The sequence below is a fragment of the Chiloscyllium plagiosum genome, chromosome 5, assembly GCF_004010195.1.
Source record: "Chiloscyllium plagiosum isolate BGI_BamShark_2017 chromosome 5, ASM401019v2, whole genome shotgun sequence".
Lineage (NCBI taxonomy): Eukaryota > Metazoa > Chordata > Chondrichthyes > Orectolobiformes > Hemiscylliidae > Chiloscyllium > Chiloscyllium plagiosum.
Window position 1 is genome coordinate 82693255 of NC_057714.1, and position 18301 is coordinate 82711555.

At 39.3% G+C, this 18301-nt stretch overlaps 1 protein-coding gene across 3 annotated transcripts in view; it reads left to right on the forward strand.

The window, feature by feature from the left end:
- The window catches only part of LOC122550048 (myosin-IIIa-like), a 284716-nt gene that overhangs the window by 90150 nt on the left and 176265 nt on the right, over nt 1–18301 (forward strand). For all 3 annotated transcript variants that reach the window (XM_043690484.1, XM_043690481.1, XM_043690483.1), the window contains exon 3: nt 350–484. In XM_043690484.1, coding sequence (XP_043546419.1) covers nt 350–484 — 135 coding nt within the window. The remainder of the gene's footprint in view (nt 1–349; nt 485–18301) is intronic.

Genomic DNA, 18301 nt, shown 5'->3' on the forward strand with positions numbered 1-18301 from the left:
TGTAAAACTGTCTCAACAATTAGCGTTAGATTCCTGTTAAATTGTACAAAGATGTACAGCCTAGGTGGATTCACCACAAGAAAAACTGTCCCACAGTGCCCACGGATGTGCAGGTTAGGTGGGCTAACTATGGTAAAATCCCCATGTGGGGTCATGGGGATAGATGGGATGTTCTTCAGAGGTTTGGTGCAGACTTGACGGACTGAAAGGCCTCTTTTTGTACTGTAGGGATTCTATAAATTCAGTATATTTTGCATGAAATCTGACTCTGTAAAACATTGATGTAATTGCTACACAGGACATTGAAGATTTCCAATTTTGCAATGCTTTTGTATACTTTTGACGCTAGGATATCGATGAAGAAATTGAAGCTGAATATAATATCCTCCAAGCTCTCTCAGATCATGAAAATGTGGTCAAATTCTATGGAATGTACTACAAGAAGGATGTAAAGAATGGAGATCAGCTTTGGCTTGTACTAGAGGTATGAATTTCTGTCTCCGCAAAATCTCCTGCTTGTTAAAGCTTAGTTGTGACTTTGGGCAGAATGCTAAAAATCTAATTCTGTCTGTAATTCAGTTTAACGTTTAACTGAAATTTACTGTTTAAATTTTAAATGTTATCTGGGCTTAAAACAAAGACATGAAAGTTTTCCATGGAAGAGCAGATGAAGTTTTTAATTAAAGAAATGAGCTTAAAAACTTATTTTCTGCACCTGGGTTTGAGCTATCTCAGAGCATAGAATTTCAGACATCTCAGTGTGACTTAACACTGAGTGTGGCTGTGAATAACATGTCGGAATTGAGTGAATAAGAGAGATGGGCAAGTTGGGTGCTGTTTGATTTTCTAATTTTAACACATGTTGGAATTGGTTCTTACTCTTCTACTGGGGAATAAGCTGACTGATGAATATTTAAGTGGCAAAAGTTTATTCTCTTCCCATGTGCAGCAACTGGTGCTGCTAAGGTTAATGAAGTATATAAAAAACATACAGACTTGAATAAAATATTTAAACAATACATTAAAACACATTGAGGATGGCAGGATGTGTAAGACATTATGGCTGCAACCTGGATGCCAGTGTGATTCAAGACAAATATATAATCAAAGTGTTTGTAACTTGAGGAGCTTCAGCTAGAGGCATTAAACTGGAGGTCAAGCTTCAGACACTGAGACCCATCAGGGAGAATGAAGGTGTCTGAAAGTGGTTACTGTTTTCATGATAGCATCTTTTGATTTGATCAGTAGTCAGGCACGGGAGAGTGGTGCAGCTGCTGTTGAGTTTGATAAGGTAAAAACAATGACTGCAGATGCTGGAAACCAGATTCTGGATTAGAGTGGTGCTGGAAAAGCACAGCAGTTCAGGTAGCATTCCGAGGAGCAGGAAAATCGACGTTTCGGACAAAAGCCCTTCCTCCCTCACCTTCATCCAAGGCCCTAAAGGAGCCCTCCACATCCATCAAGGTTTTACCTGCACATCCACTAATATCATTTATTGTATCCGTTGCTCCCGATGCGGTGTCCTCTACACTGGGGAGACTGGACGCCTCCTGGCAGAGCGCTTTAGGGAACATCTCTGGGACACCCGCACCAATCAACCCCACCGCCCTGTGGCCCAACATTTCAACTCCCTCTCCCACTCAGCCTGGGCCTCCTTCACTGCCGCTCCGTCACCACCAGATGCCTGGAGGAAGAACGCCTCATCTTCTGCCTCGGAACACTTCAACCCCAGGGCATCAATATGGACTTCACCAGTTTCCTCATTTCCCCTTCCCCCACACCCTCCTCTCATTGATCTCTCCACCTTTCAGGCACTCTGCCTGTATTCCTGATGAAGGACTTTTGCCCAGAACGTTGATTTTCCTGCTCCTCGGATGCTGCCTGACCTGCTGTGCTTTTCCAGCACCACTCTGATCCAGAAGTTGAGTTTGATAAGGGGAGTGAGAGGGTTAGAGTGGAGGATCCTAAACATCCGCAATAGTCTGACAGGCTTGAGGTTCGTTTAGCTTCTCTGAATGAGAATGGGGGCCTCAGGGTGGATGAGCTAACTGGCCAGAGCGATGAGATATCGGAAGCCATTTAATTTGGGGGATTATGGAAATGGAATGTAGTGGTGATAGGGAACAGTATAGTCTAAGAGTTTGAATCCATTCTCTTCAAAAAGAACAAGACTAATGTGTTGTTGCTCTGTGCGAGTATTCTGCCAGGGCTAGAGACGAACTATTAATCCAGTTATTGTGGTCCATTCAGGTTTGAATGAGGAGGAAATAATTTTGCAAAGTTAGTATAAGCACCCGGACAGCAAATTGAAGAGCAGGATTTCAAGGATTCGTTACTACATGAAAATGTGTGCAAATTAGCATAAAGCAAATCAAATTAGAGAGATGACTATGTACCTCAAAAATTGACGTGATAGATGTGGGTTCCGGTTTATGGGGCACTAGCATCAGTACTGCGGAAAGTAAGGGCTGTTCTGTGGGATAGTCTATCCATGAACAACACTGGGCTCACATGTGCTTGTGAGTTGCATAAATAGGGAGGTAGAGAGGGTTTTAAATTAAATAGTTGGGGCAAGGGATATATATTGGGAAGCCATAATCAAATATGTTGAGAGAGAAAGGCATTAATATGGAAATGATAAACAGATTGTAACAGAAAGCAAATGTAAGTACAAATCAACAGAAAAGGCTAGAGGTTACAAGATTAATAAAGGACCAAATCAAGAACTCTGTGACATAATGCACATACAGTCAAAATGTAGAATGTGACCTGAATATGAAGGGTACCTGATATTTAACAAGGAAAAGGATGCTAGGAGAAAGCGGAGAAGGGAGTCTGTTCAACAGTAATGGTATTAGCAAAATACAGTGACAGGCCTCAAGTTTATGAAATCAGGATGTAGAAGCAGTTTGGCTTGAGTTGAGAAATGATTAAGGCAAGCTGTTATTCATGGAAGTCATGTACAGGCCTCCTAAAAGTAATTACATGATATATTGGAATATAAAGGAAACTTTTTAGAAAAGCAATATTCATGAGTGATTTAAAATCAATTTATTTATAGGCTTGAAAAATCAGCTAGCCTTAGATGAAGAGTTCATAGAGCGTTGTTGAAATACTTTCTTCGAACAACACATTCTGGAGCCAACTAGAGAGCAAACTAACTAGATCTCATATTTTACAGTGAGATAAGATTGTTAATTAATTAATTAAGTGATGGTGCACTGGGGTAGCAGCATTCGTAATATAATTGTATTTTACTTTCAGTTTGAGGGAGAGAAGAATGGGTCAAAGACTAATATTTTAAGCTTAAATTAGGCTAATTATGAGAACATGGAAACCAATGAGCTAAAATGAACTGACAGATTAAGTTAATGGATAGCTGCAGTGGCAGATATTTAAGGAAAAAAAAAGATAAAAAGTGAGTCTGGAGAATTATTAATGGAAAATAAAGAGATGGTAAATGAATTGAGCAGGTATTTTATATCAGCATTCATTATAACAGAGATAAATAATATCCCAGAAATATGTCAGTGAGGAAATTGAAATAATTCAAAAATATTACATTCTTCCTATCACAAAGGATGTGGTGCTGAACAGATTATTTGAGATGTTTAGCCGACAAGTCCTGATGAATTTTATCCCAGTATCTTAAAAGAAATTATTAGTATGATAGTTGGTGCATTGGTTTCATTTGTCCAAAATTCTTTAAATTCAGTGAAAATTATTTTAGATTGGATAATAGCAAATATAACTATTCAAAATAGGAAGAGACAGAAATCTGAAAACTATCAGATTTATATGTCCTGTTATAGCAGGACACCTAAAAAGTTCAAGTTAATCAGACAGAGTCAACATGGTTTTGTGAAAGGGAAAACATTTCACTGATTTATTGCATACTTTAAACTATAGCATGTACTGTGGATAAAGGTGGATGTACTGTACTTTCCAGAAAGCATTTGTTAAAGTGTCACATTGAAAGTTATTGTGAAATAAAAAGCTCACAGTATAAGTGGTAACATTATCATGGCCAGTTAACAGGAAGCAGAGAATAGGCATTAAAGGTTTATTTTCTGGTTGGCAAGGGACAATGACTGCTGGTGCTAAATGATCAATGCTAACTTTTTATTATTCTATGAATGACTTGGTTGATCAAAGGTTTGGTTGCTAAATTTACTGATGATACAAAGATGGGAAAATAGGTTATGAAGAAAATATATGGAAACTACAAATGTATATAGGTAAGATCAGACAAATAAAGTATAATGTAGGATTCAATCATGCTTGATCTGATTTATTCCACATTCCTGCTTACTCCAATAACCTTTCATCATCTTGCTTAAGAATCATAAATCTCTCTTCTTTTACCTTCAAAGTATTCAACAACTGCTTCTTTTGCCTTTTAATGCAGCAAGATCTAATTCCCCAGATATTTGAGAAAAATAGTCTCTTCATCTCTGTCTTAAGTGGACAACATCTTTTTTAACAGTGATTCCTATTTCTAGACTTTTCTTAATGAGATGAAAGAACTTTAACATGTCCATCCTGTTAGACCCCTTAGAATCTTGTATGTTTAATCACGTTGTCTTTTCTTTTTCTTAGTTCCAGCAGTACAAGACAACCCCGTTCAATCTTTCCACCTTAAGACCACCACTCTAAATAAACTTTCAAATAAACTTTTTCTGAACTGCTTCCAACATATTTATAGCCATCCTTTAATGATGAGACGAATACTGTATCCAATACTTCAGATGCGGTCCAACCAATATTTGATTTAACCGTAAAATAACATCCCTCCTTTTGTATTCAATTCTCAATTCAAGAATGAGGTAAACTAAAAGAGAACAGAAGGGGAAATAGGAGAGAAGCCTAGAGAAGGATACAGGTTCATGGTTACAGAGTGAGAACCTTAAAGGAAACAGAGGAAGGATGGGAAGCAACTGACTGGATGGTCATAATGAAATCAATGAGCTCATCACATTTGTTGTTAGGGTGGGCAAGACAGAAGAGAAGGATTTCCAATTTGCATTGGAGAAAAGAAGTAAGTTTGACCTTTTTGTCTTTTACAGTAATTCTGGAATCATGGTCAGTTTTGTCAGAAGGCACAGGACCTGAAAATGTTTCAATACAGCCCTACCAGAAGTTATGCCCATCGTATACTTTCATGTTTCCTTTCTTTTGTAATTAAGACAATGGAGATAAAAGCTCGGCTCGGGACAACAGGAGGTTTGAGTGAATAATGGCAGTCGGGGGTGAGGGTATCAAAAGTGGAGGTGAGGGTGGCGTTGACCAGATTCATAGCTACAGAAACGTGAAGGCAAATGGAGGGTCAAAGAATGGATAGCTAGAAACTTTAATATCAAAGAATGAGAGTATTTCCTTATTTAATCAAAAACTATTGTATACTATTGTCATTCCCAGTATACGGAGCACTTGTTTTCAGCACACTCCTGTACTGCTGTGAGGCCTGGACGATGTATCAGGCAACTATCAAAACATTAGAAAAATTCTATCAGCAATGTCTTAGCTGCATCCTCCAGATTCAACTGGATGACTGTCAGAAAAATTTTAATGCCTTTCTTGAAACCAGTTCTACAAGCATACGGGCAAAACTCTTGCAAAATCAGGTCCAGTGGACTGGACACTGTCTGAAATGAACCTCCCCCTTCAGGTACTGTTTCTTCAACTCTCAATAGCCAATGTTACAAGGACAAAGAAAGCACTTCAAAGACACTCTGAAACTCACCCTGAAGCAAAGCAGGAATGTGTGTCTTTCCTCTGGCGTGGTAGCTTTATCTAATGCAGCATTACTTATGTTGTCCCTCATAACTTAAGAATGAAGGACATTGGTAATGTAATATTGAAAGATCCAATAGATTATAATTACAGCTCAATAAGTTATAAAAATATTACATTCCCAAACACATCTGATTCTGGCATAATAGGCTTTTTGGTTGCAAAGTATAGTATGCTTCCATTAGTACGTTGTGTTTCAAGTGACCTGAGTTAAGATGATACTTGAGACCTCTTTTATCCCAAGCCACAGCTACCATCCAGTGATGGTAACATGAACATATCTCTTAAAGTTGTACAGGTAGAAGATCCTTTATTCAAATGCTCGGGACCAGCTGTTTTTCAGATTTTGGAATCTTTCAGTTTTCAGAATAAGTGACAGTTTAATGGTGAAATTTTTACAAATCTTATCGGAGGAGCAGACTTCTAAGTAAGAACGTGCTTGGCCACACCCCCCCACGTTGCATCTGAGTGACACGCATCAAGTGGGTATCGATTTGGGGGTGTTCAAGGAGAAACCAGGCCTGTCGGTGCTTGGCCACTCACCCCATGTCACATCTGAATGACACGCATCGAGTGGATGTCGACTTGGGTTAACTGTTTGCTCGCTAAACAACCTCGTTTTTAAAAAAAAACCTCAAAAAAAACTTCGGATTTTGGAGCTTTTCAGTTTTTGGATGTTTGGATAAAGGATTTTCTACCTGGACTGTCATACTAATTGTGAAGCATGACAACAAGCATGCATTGTCACTATTGACAGGGAGGACCTTGCTGACAAGCATTCAGTGCCATGTTGAATCATTCTGAAGAAGGGTCACTGAACCCAAAACGTTAACTCTGCTCTCTCTCCATAGATGCTGACAGACCTGCTGAGCTTTTTCCAGCAATTTCTATTTTTGTATCTGATTTCCGGCATCCACAGTTATTTGTTTTTTTTTGACAATTTGTCCAAGTTACATTATACTTTGAGTTATGATGTCTTAATTATAAGGCAGGGCAGCAGCAGAGAGGAAAGGCAAAGGGAGTAATTCCTGGTGTCCGAATCCCATTCCATACCCTGTGCCCCCGAAATCTGTGTGCTGAGAATTGACCAATCACAAGAAACTCTCAACCCTGAGGAGATATCACTTTATGTTACAGGATATTGTCAGTGACAACTACCTGGCAACTTGAACAGCACATACTTTGTCCTAATTAGAATAAAAATGATTTGCTTGGAAAAAACATTATCTTTAAAGACCTGACGTTGCCACGCTGGGACTGTTTACCTGGTGATTGTGTCTTTTAGAGGTATACACAACCTCACTCAGCACATCACACCACGTCAATCATCGGAATCCACTTATGTCATTGACTGTAAGGCACCACCTCATCACTGGAATATATTTTGTTCACCATCGAATATACCCATCTTATTCAGAAGATTTCACCATGGCATTCATCAGATTTATCTGCTTAATTCAAGATACCAAGTTAAACAGAGTTTTACTTGTCTAATTCACCACAATGCAGAACTATTCCAAACACTTCATAAGAATGTTACATGACTACAATTTCTTTTATTTATGTAGGCATTCGTGGGAAGATCAACCTGGTAGTGACCCGCTTTCTTGAACTGCTTTAGTTTTGACGTTGTTTGGACACCCACTGAGCTATTAGGAAGGTGATTTCAGGATTTTGACCTATTGACACTGAAGGAACTGTGATGTAATTCAGGAAACTGTGTGGCTTTGAGGGGAAATTGCAGGGGTGGGGTTTGCAGGCACCTGCTGCCCTTGTCCTCTAGGTGGCCAAAGTTGCCGGTTTGGAAAGTGCTCTCAAAGGAATTTTGGCAACTTGCTGCAGTGATGGTGCCCACTGCAGCCAGCAGTAGGACTTCTTTATGTTGAAGAAGTTCAGCCCATCAGTCATGTTTTGGCATTCTTTTCAAGTGGGCCAGTAAGAGTTTGGATGTACTGCTGAGACTGTATTAGGTTTTGGTCAGACTGCATATGGAATATCGTGAGCAGTTTTTTGGTTCTGTATCTGAGGAAAGATGTGCTGGAATGGAAGAGTCCAGAGGAGGTTTAGAAGAATGTTCTGGGGACGAAGGGCTTATCAATTGTAGAGTGGTTGAGGACTCTGGGATTGTATTCGATGCAGTTTAGAAGGGTGAAGGGAGATCTGATTGAAACTTACACAATACTGGGTGGCCTGAAAAGAGGGACATGGAAATGATATTTCATCTAGTAGGAGAAACGCAAGGGCACAGCCTCTGATTGAAGTGACAATGGTTAAGAACTGAAATGAAGAGAAATTTCTTCAGCCAGAGGGTGGTGAATCTGAGGAACTCATTGCTGCAGAAGGCTATGGAGGCCAAATAATTGAGTGCATTTAAGCCAGAGATAGATAGATTCTTGATTGGTAAGCGGATCAAGGGTTCTGGGAAGAAGGCAGGATAATGGGGTTGAGAAACATATCAGCCATGGTTGAGTGGCTGAGCAGACCTGATGGGCCAAATGGCCTAATTCTGCTCCTATATCTTATGGTCTTAAGGTTCCTTATTTAAGAATATTTACACAGGCATCATGTTACAACCTGTGGGTTCAATGGTAAGCAATAATTGCTATATTTAACACTTCCATCATTTTATTGATCTTTCCGTGTTCAATTGTTTCAATTCTACCATTTGTTTGCTTTTCATGTACCTTGCACAATTTCTCAAAATATTTAATTTCAAAGCTGTTCTTATTAAGCCTTTTAGTGACTGCAACAAGAAATAAAATACCTACTTCAATCACTGGTGTAATTATTCTATGTTAGTGTTGGATTTACTAAAAATCCTCCAATAAAGAGTGACTCACCGATTCCTTTGAGAATAAAACATTTTCTAACACCTGCATTGTTATGTAGTTGTGGCATAGCAGAAGTATGCTTTGTGTATTTCTTTTATTTAAATTACATTTCAACTTCTAACTGGATTAATGCCCCCAGCTGGGCAGCAGAATGCTGGAAATTACAACTTCAGTGGAGAATTTGTCAAAGTTATTATTTGAAAACACAGTACGCTTTGAAAGCTAACAAAGGAAAGACAAAGAGTTTGCATGCACCACAAGGAGCTCTTCCTATGACATTATGAGACAACATAATTTCAAGGTCTTTTTCATTTTTGAGGAATAGACACTTTTTTTATAATTGTAGCCTCTTGTGCAATGGAAAGCACAGATTCAATTCTGTACAGCATCAGATGGTAAATAGCTTGCATTTAGTTTGACTCAGTTAGCATAAACCCTTATCCCAATTATTTTTCAATATAGAAGATTTAAATTTTTTAGATTTGGATTTATTAAGTTTTATTGTCATGTGTACTCAAGTACAGGAGTACCCTGTACATGAATACTGTGAAAAGTGTACAATGTCACCATTCCCAATGCCATCTTAGTTATTATGGTACCCAGGTACAAAAATAGAAAAAGAAATAAGTTTAAAAAGTAGAAGTCTACATGGCACAGATAGCATTGAGATGTATTTCCAATTCATCATCATCAACTTTCTCTGATTGAGTTTGGCAATGTATGATGAATTATGAATGGTTTTGGACAACAGGCCTTTGCCTCACAGTATCCAGAATGCCATTTGGCAAACTCGCTGAATCTTCAAATTCAAATTTGTCAAATCATGGGATGGATTCAAGTCCAGGTATTGGGAATCTAAACTCACTGTGGTATCCATGCTACCATTTGAACTGTGGTTCATATTTTCAGAAGTGATTGATTATATTCCTGATTTCTGTTGATGTTCACTTGTACATAATTCTACTGAGCCTGTTTATTTTCTTTTCTTTTCTTTAATTTAGTCATTCAAGTGTAATTGGCCTTGGGGAGTAGTACAGAATAGGTGATGGAGAATTGGTCAGTCCATTTTTATGTTCTCTCCTATCTGACTTTCCTTCCCACTGATAAGGTTTAAAATAGGCAAACAAGTCCCTGTTTTGTACTCCAGCTGGGGCCCAACTTCACTGCATGATTCCTGTACCTGAAAACGTTAATGTACATTGTGCCAGTAATGACTATTCATAAATGGCCATTGCTGACTTAAATTTCCTACGGCAAATTCATAATTAGGTTCAAGTTTTCTATAATAAATCAAAAGGGTCTTTGAGAGAATCTAACCATCATCCGTTGACATTCAAAGACATTACCGTCACTGAATTCCACTCTACAGGGGGCCATTAATATAAAAATGTCTGACTAATAAATGTTCATACTTATAAACATGATCCCATACTGGGATGTAATTCTAAAGATCCAACATAAGAATCTTTCCTGTACTTATGAACAGCAGTTTTATATTATCCTGCATTGTATTTCAACCTGTGTACAAATCCAGTTATGAACAGCCTCCAGAATTGATCCCTTTCTCAATCCAGGGACTGCCTCTATTAACATTCTGGGGGTAATCATTGACCAGAAGCTTAATTGGACTCATCATATAAATACAGTGGCTACAATAACAGGTCAAAAGAGGCTAGGATTACTGCAGTGAGTAGCTCCCATTCTGATTCCCCAAAGCCTGTCCACAAGGCACAAGGCAGGAGAGTGTCCCATTTGTCTGGATGGCCGCTGCTCCACCAATGCTCAAGCTTGACACCATTCAGGACAAGGAGAAAGTGAGAACTGCAGATGCTGAAGAATCAGAGTTGAAAAGTGTGGCGCTGAAAACGCATCACAGGTCAGGCAGCATTCGAAGAGCGGGAGAGTCGACATTTCGGGCATAAGCCCATCATCAGGAATTCATTGACCTGCCTGACCTGCTGTGCTTTTCCAGCACCACTCTTTTCAATTCTGGTACACAAATACTCAATCCATCCATCACTGATACTCAGTAACAATTGATGTGGTCTGCAGCGTTTCAGGAAGGCAGCTCGCTACCACCTTCTCAAGGGCAACTAGAGACTGGCAATAAATGCTGGGACCCTGTTCAATGGGGCAGCAACACACTGCAGCACTCTGGAACTGCGAAGAGAGGAAGAAGAACACAATTACAAAGTCTTTGCCAAAAATGGATACTCCCACAGCTTCATCTGCAGATGCCTGGTGGACAAGTCAAGACACGCCCCAACACACTGGCTACTCTCCCATATATTAAAATCATTTCAGAACTGACAACCAGACTGCTCTGACTGCTAGGGATCTTGACAGCTCACAAACCAGCAACCACTCTCAGACAGCAGCTCAAGAGAATAAAGGACCCAATACCCACTATGTGCAGGATGAATGTAATTTACAAAATCCCATGCAGCGACTGCACTAAGCACTATGTAGGACAAACACGTAGACAGCTAACGACCAGCATCCATGAACACCAATTAGCAACCAAATGACACGACCAACTCTCCCTGGTATCCATACACACAGACAACAAGAACTATGAGTTTAACTTGGACAAAACAGTGATACTAAGACAGGTCAAACAAAGAACAGTAAGGGAAGCATGTATTCTTCCTCAGACTCCATCAATGAACACATTAACCTGGACATGATATACAAACAGTTGCAATGGAAAACTGGAACTGGCACCAACCAGAAACAGCCCAAACAGAACCATATCAATTCAAAGTGGAATTGTGCAGCAGCCCTTCACAGGAGGCAATGCAGCACTGATGATGTCATCTAGAAAGAGGGCGAAAGGTCTGCAAGCAAACCTGCCAGCTCAGTGAACAGAATAACGACAAGGACATAGGTCTTTTCAGAGTTTTGTGAAACTGGAATACGGAACCATTTTAAAAAATTCATCTATTGGATGTGCACGTCACTAGCTGGACCAACATTTATTGCCCCATCCGCAACTGCCCAGAGGCAGTTAAGAGTCAACCACATTGCTGTGGGTCTGGAGTCACATGTAGGCCAGACCAGGTAAGAATGGCAGCTTTCTTTCTTCAAAGGACATTAGTGAACTAGATGGGTTTTTCCTAACCATCAATCCTAACAATAGTTTCATGGTCATCATTAGACTTTTATTTCCAGATTATTATCGAATTCAAATCCTATACCTGGGATTCAAATTCAGGTCCACAGAACATTACCTGGATCTCTGGATTTACAGTCTACAGATAAAACCACTAGGCCGTTGCCTACCCTTAAACAGCTTCCAAATGAAAACAGCGTAGTAATGCATTGATCTGAAAGGAAGACTTGTAATTCTGTCATAACCTTCACAATCCTGGCACTTCCCAAAGCACTTCACAGCCAATGAAAGCAGGTAACATAGCGTAATCATGAAATATTTGAGGCTTTCCTTGGTCTGGGCCCTTTGAATATGAACAGATTCAAGAACAGCTTCTTCCCTTCCTGTTATCAGAATTTTGAACAGACCTCTCAGATGTTAATTCTGACACAGCTGTATATTGTGCTGTGTCCTGCTGCCCTGATGCATTTTGTATGGTAAGATTTGCTTGTAAAGCACGCAAAACAACACTTTCCACGTATTCCAGGTATTTTGGTACATGTGTCAACAATAAATGAAACTCAAACTCCATTCCCTCAGCCAACTGCAGGGAGGCACACACAGTTAAAGGGCTGATCTGGGATAGGCACAATAGGTTGAATGGCAACCTTGACATAATCCTATTATGTCCCAAAGGGAAACGCAATGAGAAACCTGTTATAGTTGGTCATACTGGACTTCCATTTTGCAGCATATGAGATGAGTTGGAAATATCATCTTACATACTGTCTTTTCATCAGAGGAGTTAGTCAGTTATTTTAAATGTTCTTTCTTTAATGGCAAAGATGCTGAAGGCTTTGAGCTAGCTGGATAGTCAGCCACATTTAAAAAGAACTTCCTAATCACCACAATAGTTCACTGGAATTTATATTTCCCCCAGACAAAAACCTGTGTGTGCATCCAGTACAGCTGCCCTTGTCCTATCCCAGGGGTGCCTTTAAATGGGTGGCCATGGCTGACTTACAGTTCTCTGCCTGTTCCCTCCAAGCCAGTCTGATTGTTGACTGGGAATGATACCGCTCTTCATGTATGTAGTTAGTTGACATCCCACTGGGTGACCCCGATAAAATTGCCATTTACACTATTTGACGATTTTCAAAGACCTGGTAGGAGTTGGTAATCCATGCATTGCTGGGTTAGAGTCACAACCATCAGCACAGTGCATAAAATGCAGTCTTCTGTTTTCTTTTGTTTGAATAATCTCGGAAGGATTGGATTATGTAATATCATTTATTGGTCACACAAAATTCAAGGACTGTATTGTGTCAAATAGTTTATTGTTCAAATGGTGCAGATTGAGGCAGGGAACTGACAATGGAAACTTTGTATTCATTAGTGACACAACAGACGATGTTTAAGGTGATGTTCTTTGCAATACAGCTCACAGGTGGGCTAAAACTACGTCACAACAATGAAAGCCATCAGTGAGACTATCATCAGAGCATTGTATGCTTGGACTGCCCTTGAATACCAAGGAAAGTCCTTCACTCCTCAGACTGCTTTGCACGGTTCGAAATTGTAGGTTAAAATTGTTAATCCATGCTTATCACTGTGCCTCAGATGCATGGCTGATCCCAGTATTTTTGTTAAGTAGGTCAATTCAGATACATAATAGAATATTTTACAAATTCATTTAAAATTCATTCTGGTCACAAACAAATGTGGAGAATATTTCCAATAATATTACATTGATATGAATGTATACATTAGTGAATATAAGATCAGGTTTGATCACTATAAAACAGAAGACTTCACAGAAATCAATAATGTCCTCAGTTTATCTTGGTAAAGCAATTAAAAGAAGATAGTGAAATGGTGGAGAAAGTCTCCTATTTATCTTGGTCATCAGTTTCTACAGGCACTTAGACTGATTTGGGTAGTGAATGACATTCCAAAAGAAGAATCTATAGAGGAGAAAGTAACTTGCATAGAAAATATAAATTAAAAAATGCAGCATGTAACTTTGACATTTGGCTTCAATAAGTCTCTGATATGTGAGAGAGTAAGCAACCTCTGAAACTTGGCAGCTTCAGAAATCGGAGACACGGAATGCCAAACTAGATTAACATTTGCATCAAGGGTAAAGCAGGGAAGACGAGGACCAGACATAATTGAGACAGAAATAAATGTAGTGATCATAAAGATGTAAGCAAGAAAAACATTTTCATTGAATGAGTTCCCAACAAAAAAACTGAAAGTTCTGAATAATATAAAATTATGACACTGTCAGGTCGCTGCAAAGATATTAACAGAACAAGGAGGGTCAAGATTTTATTTTGGGGTTCTTGAGATTCTCTCGAAGGCTACGTTTTGATTTATGAAGGTTATATTTAGTTTCTATTTTCATTTTCACTTACCCATTTAATAGGTGTTGCAGTTACATGGCAACAATACATTCTGTATTTGTATTGACTTATGGCATGCTCTATGACTGGAGCATCTTAACTAGACAGTCAGTAACCTTTTTACTGCAGCTCAGATTTGCAATTAACACAGTGTACTTCAGCATAGTATCCACTGCATTTTCCTAAATAGAAGTTCCTGAACTTATGGAGCAATTTATGCAAGGAAATAATTTTTTCATTGATTTCAAATTTTTGCAACTCTGTTCATAATATTTCTGTTTAAAACTGTTTTCCCCCACCATTTGAGGCCTCCCTCTCTCTCTCCACTATCTTGCACATCTCTTACAGCTTTCTTTCTCTCCCCTTGCAGGTTTCTCTTCCTCACTGCAATCTCCTCCTCTACTGTCAATATCTTACAATATCCTTCTATGCATATTGCCCTTACAGCCTCATTCTCCATCTTTTCTTTTAGTCTTCTTGACCCTGCAATTACTTTTCTTAAAGTATCCTTCTCACCACCCTCACAAGTTCCACTGCTACGTTAAAATTCCTCCTTGAGGTCTCCTTCTCTTCGCTCTTATTCTCCACACTCCTTGAAGCCTCTTTCCTGTCATGCCCCTATCGACAGTTGCTTCAACAACCAAGGGTGTCTTGCAGCAAAAGGTAATCTCTCAAAAACACATGATGCAAAAACACCATACATATGCACCTCCCTCACACACACACACGATGCACAAACACCACACACACGCAAACACATCTCTCGCACATCTCAGACACACACAGATACACATGCACCTCTGACACATGCCTCTCTCTTGTCTCTCAGTCTCACACACACACACACGCACACAATAAGCACACAGATACACACACACACAATACATTCTCACACGCACCCCCATCCCACGAGCTCAGCTCAGTCATTCCCTCATTGCAATCTTTGATTTCCGAGTTACTCACAGGCTGACTAATAAGATGGAAGGACCGAGCACCAGCAACTGCAAGAGAGAGAGAGAGAGCCGATTGGAGGAGCAGCTCCTCACCAGTTCTCTTAATTCTATTTATGGTTGTCCTATTTTAATTTTCTGAGGTGTTTTGAGAGGCTTCTAGGTGAAGATTTTGCGTACTGTCCCACAGGATTTTGGTCACTGCAGAATAGGATTCGTACCTGAGGATATTATACAGTCAGTGTTAATTTAAACTCCCAAACAAATCAAAAGTCTTAGTGCGTTCCGAGTACAGATAAAAAAAAAACTCACGTGCTATTTGGTGGAAATAATTCTAATTACCAGTTCCGAAAGAAATGACCACTCTATTGAAACAGAGCTTGATGACACCTTGTCTGGAATCAGACTCAAAAGAAACAAAAGAGGGCTTCATCTTGAGAGTATAAGTCACTGCTATAATGTGCATTTCATCAGCGCAAATGGACTATAACACAATTGACGAATTATGGATGTTTTTTGGACAATGAAATGTCCATTCTACTGAATGGGTATACCAATTATCTATTTGATATCTTCTACAACATGGTTTTCTCTAGAGGTTTTCCACAGAGATTTTCCACAGTGTGATTTTCAGTAGAGGTTTTCCACAGTGTGATTTTCAGTAGAGGTTTTCCATACCGTGATTTTCTATAGAGTCTTTCCACAGCTTGATTTTCCAGAGGTTTTCCACAGCGTGATTTTCTACAGCACAAGGTTTCAGAGGAACACAACTGTCACGTTATAACAGCATGACTGTAATCATTACTGGATTGTGGAGGAGTATAAACCTGTTTGCTTTATAGATTGAGTCTAACATTATAAATTAGGAAGTTCTTTGACAAACTAAAAATTGACAGAAATGATCAAAGAATAATTCAGAATCTGTACTGGAATCAGTCAGTAGTAGAGAGTCTTAACAGCAGATGTCTTGAACAGTTTGCGAAGCAAAGCAGGAGAGACCAGGGATGTGTTACATCTCAGAACTGTCTAACCTGCAATGGAGTTATAAACATGATAATAAAAGATGCAACCCCAGGAGGTTGAATGTTGACAATATGAGACTTGTAGATGACAGTGTGCTAATTGCAGAGTCAGAAAAGGCACCATTGAAAAATGTAAAAATGTGAGGTGGCATGATGGCTCAGTGATTAGCACTGCCCCACAGTGCCAGAGACTTGAGTTCAATTTCACTCTCAGCCAACGTTTGTGTGGTGTTTACATATTCTCCCCATGTCTGTATGTATTTCTTCTGAGTGTTTTGGTTTCCTCCCACAGTCCAAAGATGTTTGGAAAGGCAAGGACTGATTAAGGATAGTCATCATGGCTTTATGCATGGGAAATCATGTCTCAATAATTTGATTGAGTTTTTTGAAGAGGACTGATGAAGGCAGAGTGGTGGACATTGTCTATATGGACTTCAGTAAGGCGCTCAACAAGATTTGGCATGAAAAATTGATTCACAAGGTTAGATCACATGGAATACAGGGAAACTAACCATTTGGATACAAAATTGGCTTGAAAGTAGGAGACAGATGGTGGTGGTGGAGGATTGCTTTTCAGACTGGAAACCTATGGCCAGAGGTGTGCTTTAGGGTAAGGGGAAAAGCAAGAGACTTGTAGTAAGTAATGATGTTTGTTTGAAGAGCACAATGACCCAAATGGCCTCTATCTGTGCCATTGCACTGCTGTGATTCTGGGAAGTTATGAAGAAGACATTATAACAAACCAACTGCGCTCTGTTGTGCAACTTGAAGATTATAACATGGTATGTACATAACATCTGGGAGTCATTGAGGATGAACACTTTTCAAGGCAAGGTACCTAAACAACAAATGAAGCTCATGTTTTACTAATTTATAATCTCAATTTACCGGAGACACAACACACAAAATTATTGCCAATAAGGAGAGGGAAAAAAGAGTCCACCATTAGAGAGTTCATATGGAAATCCTGTTGGAGAGAGGTGTAGAACTTCTTCAAGTGGGCATAACTGAAAAAGATAGTGAGTTAAATACTAAATAATACTGAAAGGACTGCGGATGCTGGAAATCAGAACCAAAAACATAAGTTACTCGACCAGCAATTATGGACCAGTTCTGAGGAAGGGTCACTGGACCCGAAACATTAGCTCTGATTTCTCTCCACAGATGCTGCCAGACCTACTGAGAGCTTCTAGCAATTTCTGTTTTTGTTTCTGATTTCCAGCATCTGCAGTTTTTTCAGTTTTATTTTATTATTTTGGCTCTGGTGGTTTGTTAAAAAGGTGGAAAATGTCAGTGCATGTGGAATATGTGTGCAACACGCTAGCTACTGGGTTTAATCAGTCACATTTCAATGGATATTTATAACCTGTACCATTCCCACATCACTTGTCCCAACACCCTGAGGTAATTTGCAAAAGATTTTCATTTGAATTTAATTCAAAATATGATACACTGTTTTCCTGAAATGTCCTTGAAATGAAAATGAGGCTGTTGAACAACAATTTTTGAAGCCAGATAAAACTCAGATCTTTTGACATCAGTAAATACCTATGCAGGCACAGGCTCAAATATCAACAGATGGATCAGTGGGTGAGAAATGGAACCAATTTAAATGATTTCCAATATTGTAATTGACATCATGCTTGTTATGGACCAACCACACTTCAATGCCCTCAGTCTGCTGAACTACTGATTGCTGAATATCAGTGTTGTGCTCTCAGGCCAAGCTGAAAACATTGGTCTTCAGAGTCTGCACAGTTGTAGGCATTTGTCTGTTGCAAATGATATTCTATCGAGTTGTTCATTTATCCTTAAAAGAAGACATCCTTGCCATGCCACACAAGTTATAAAGAAGGGTGACTGCACAAGAAACATTAACTCTGCTTTTTCTCTGCAGATGCTGCAAGACCTGCTGAGTTTCTTCAGCAATTTGTTTTTGTTTCAGATCTCCAGTATCTGCAGTTCTTTGTTTCATATGAACTCTCTAATGGTGGACTCTATTTTCCCTCTCCTTATTGGCAATAATTTTGTGTGTTGTGTCTCCGGTAAATTGAGATTATGAATTAGTAAAACACGAGCTTCATTTGTTGTTTAGGTACCTTGCCTTGACATGTATTCACCGTCAATGACTCCTAGATGTTATGTGTATATCATGTTATAATCTTCCAAGCTGCTCAACAGAGAGCAGTTGGTTTGTTGTAATGTCTTC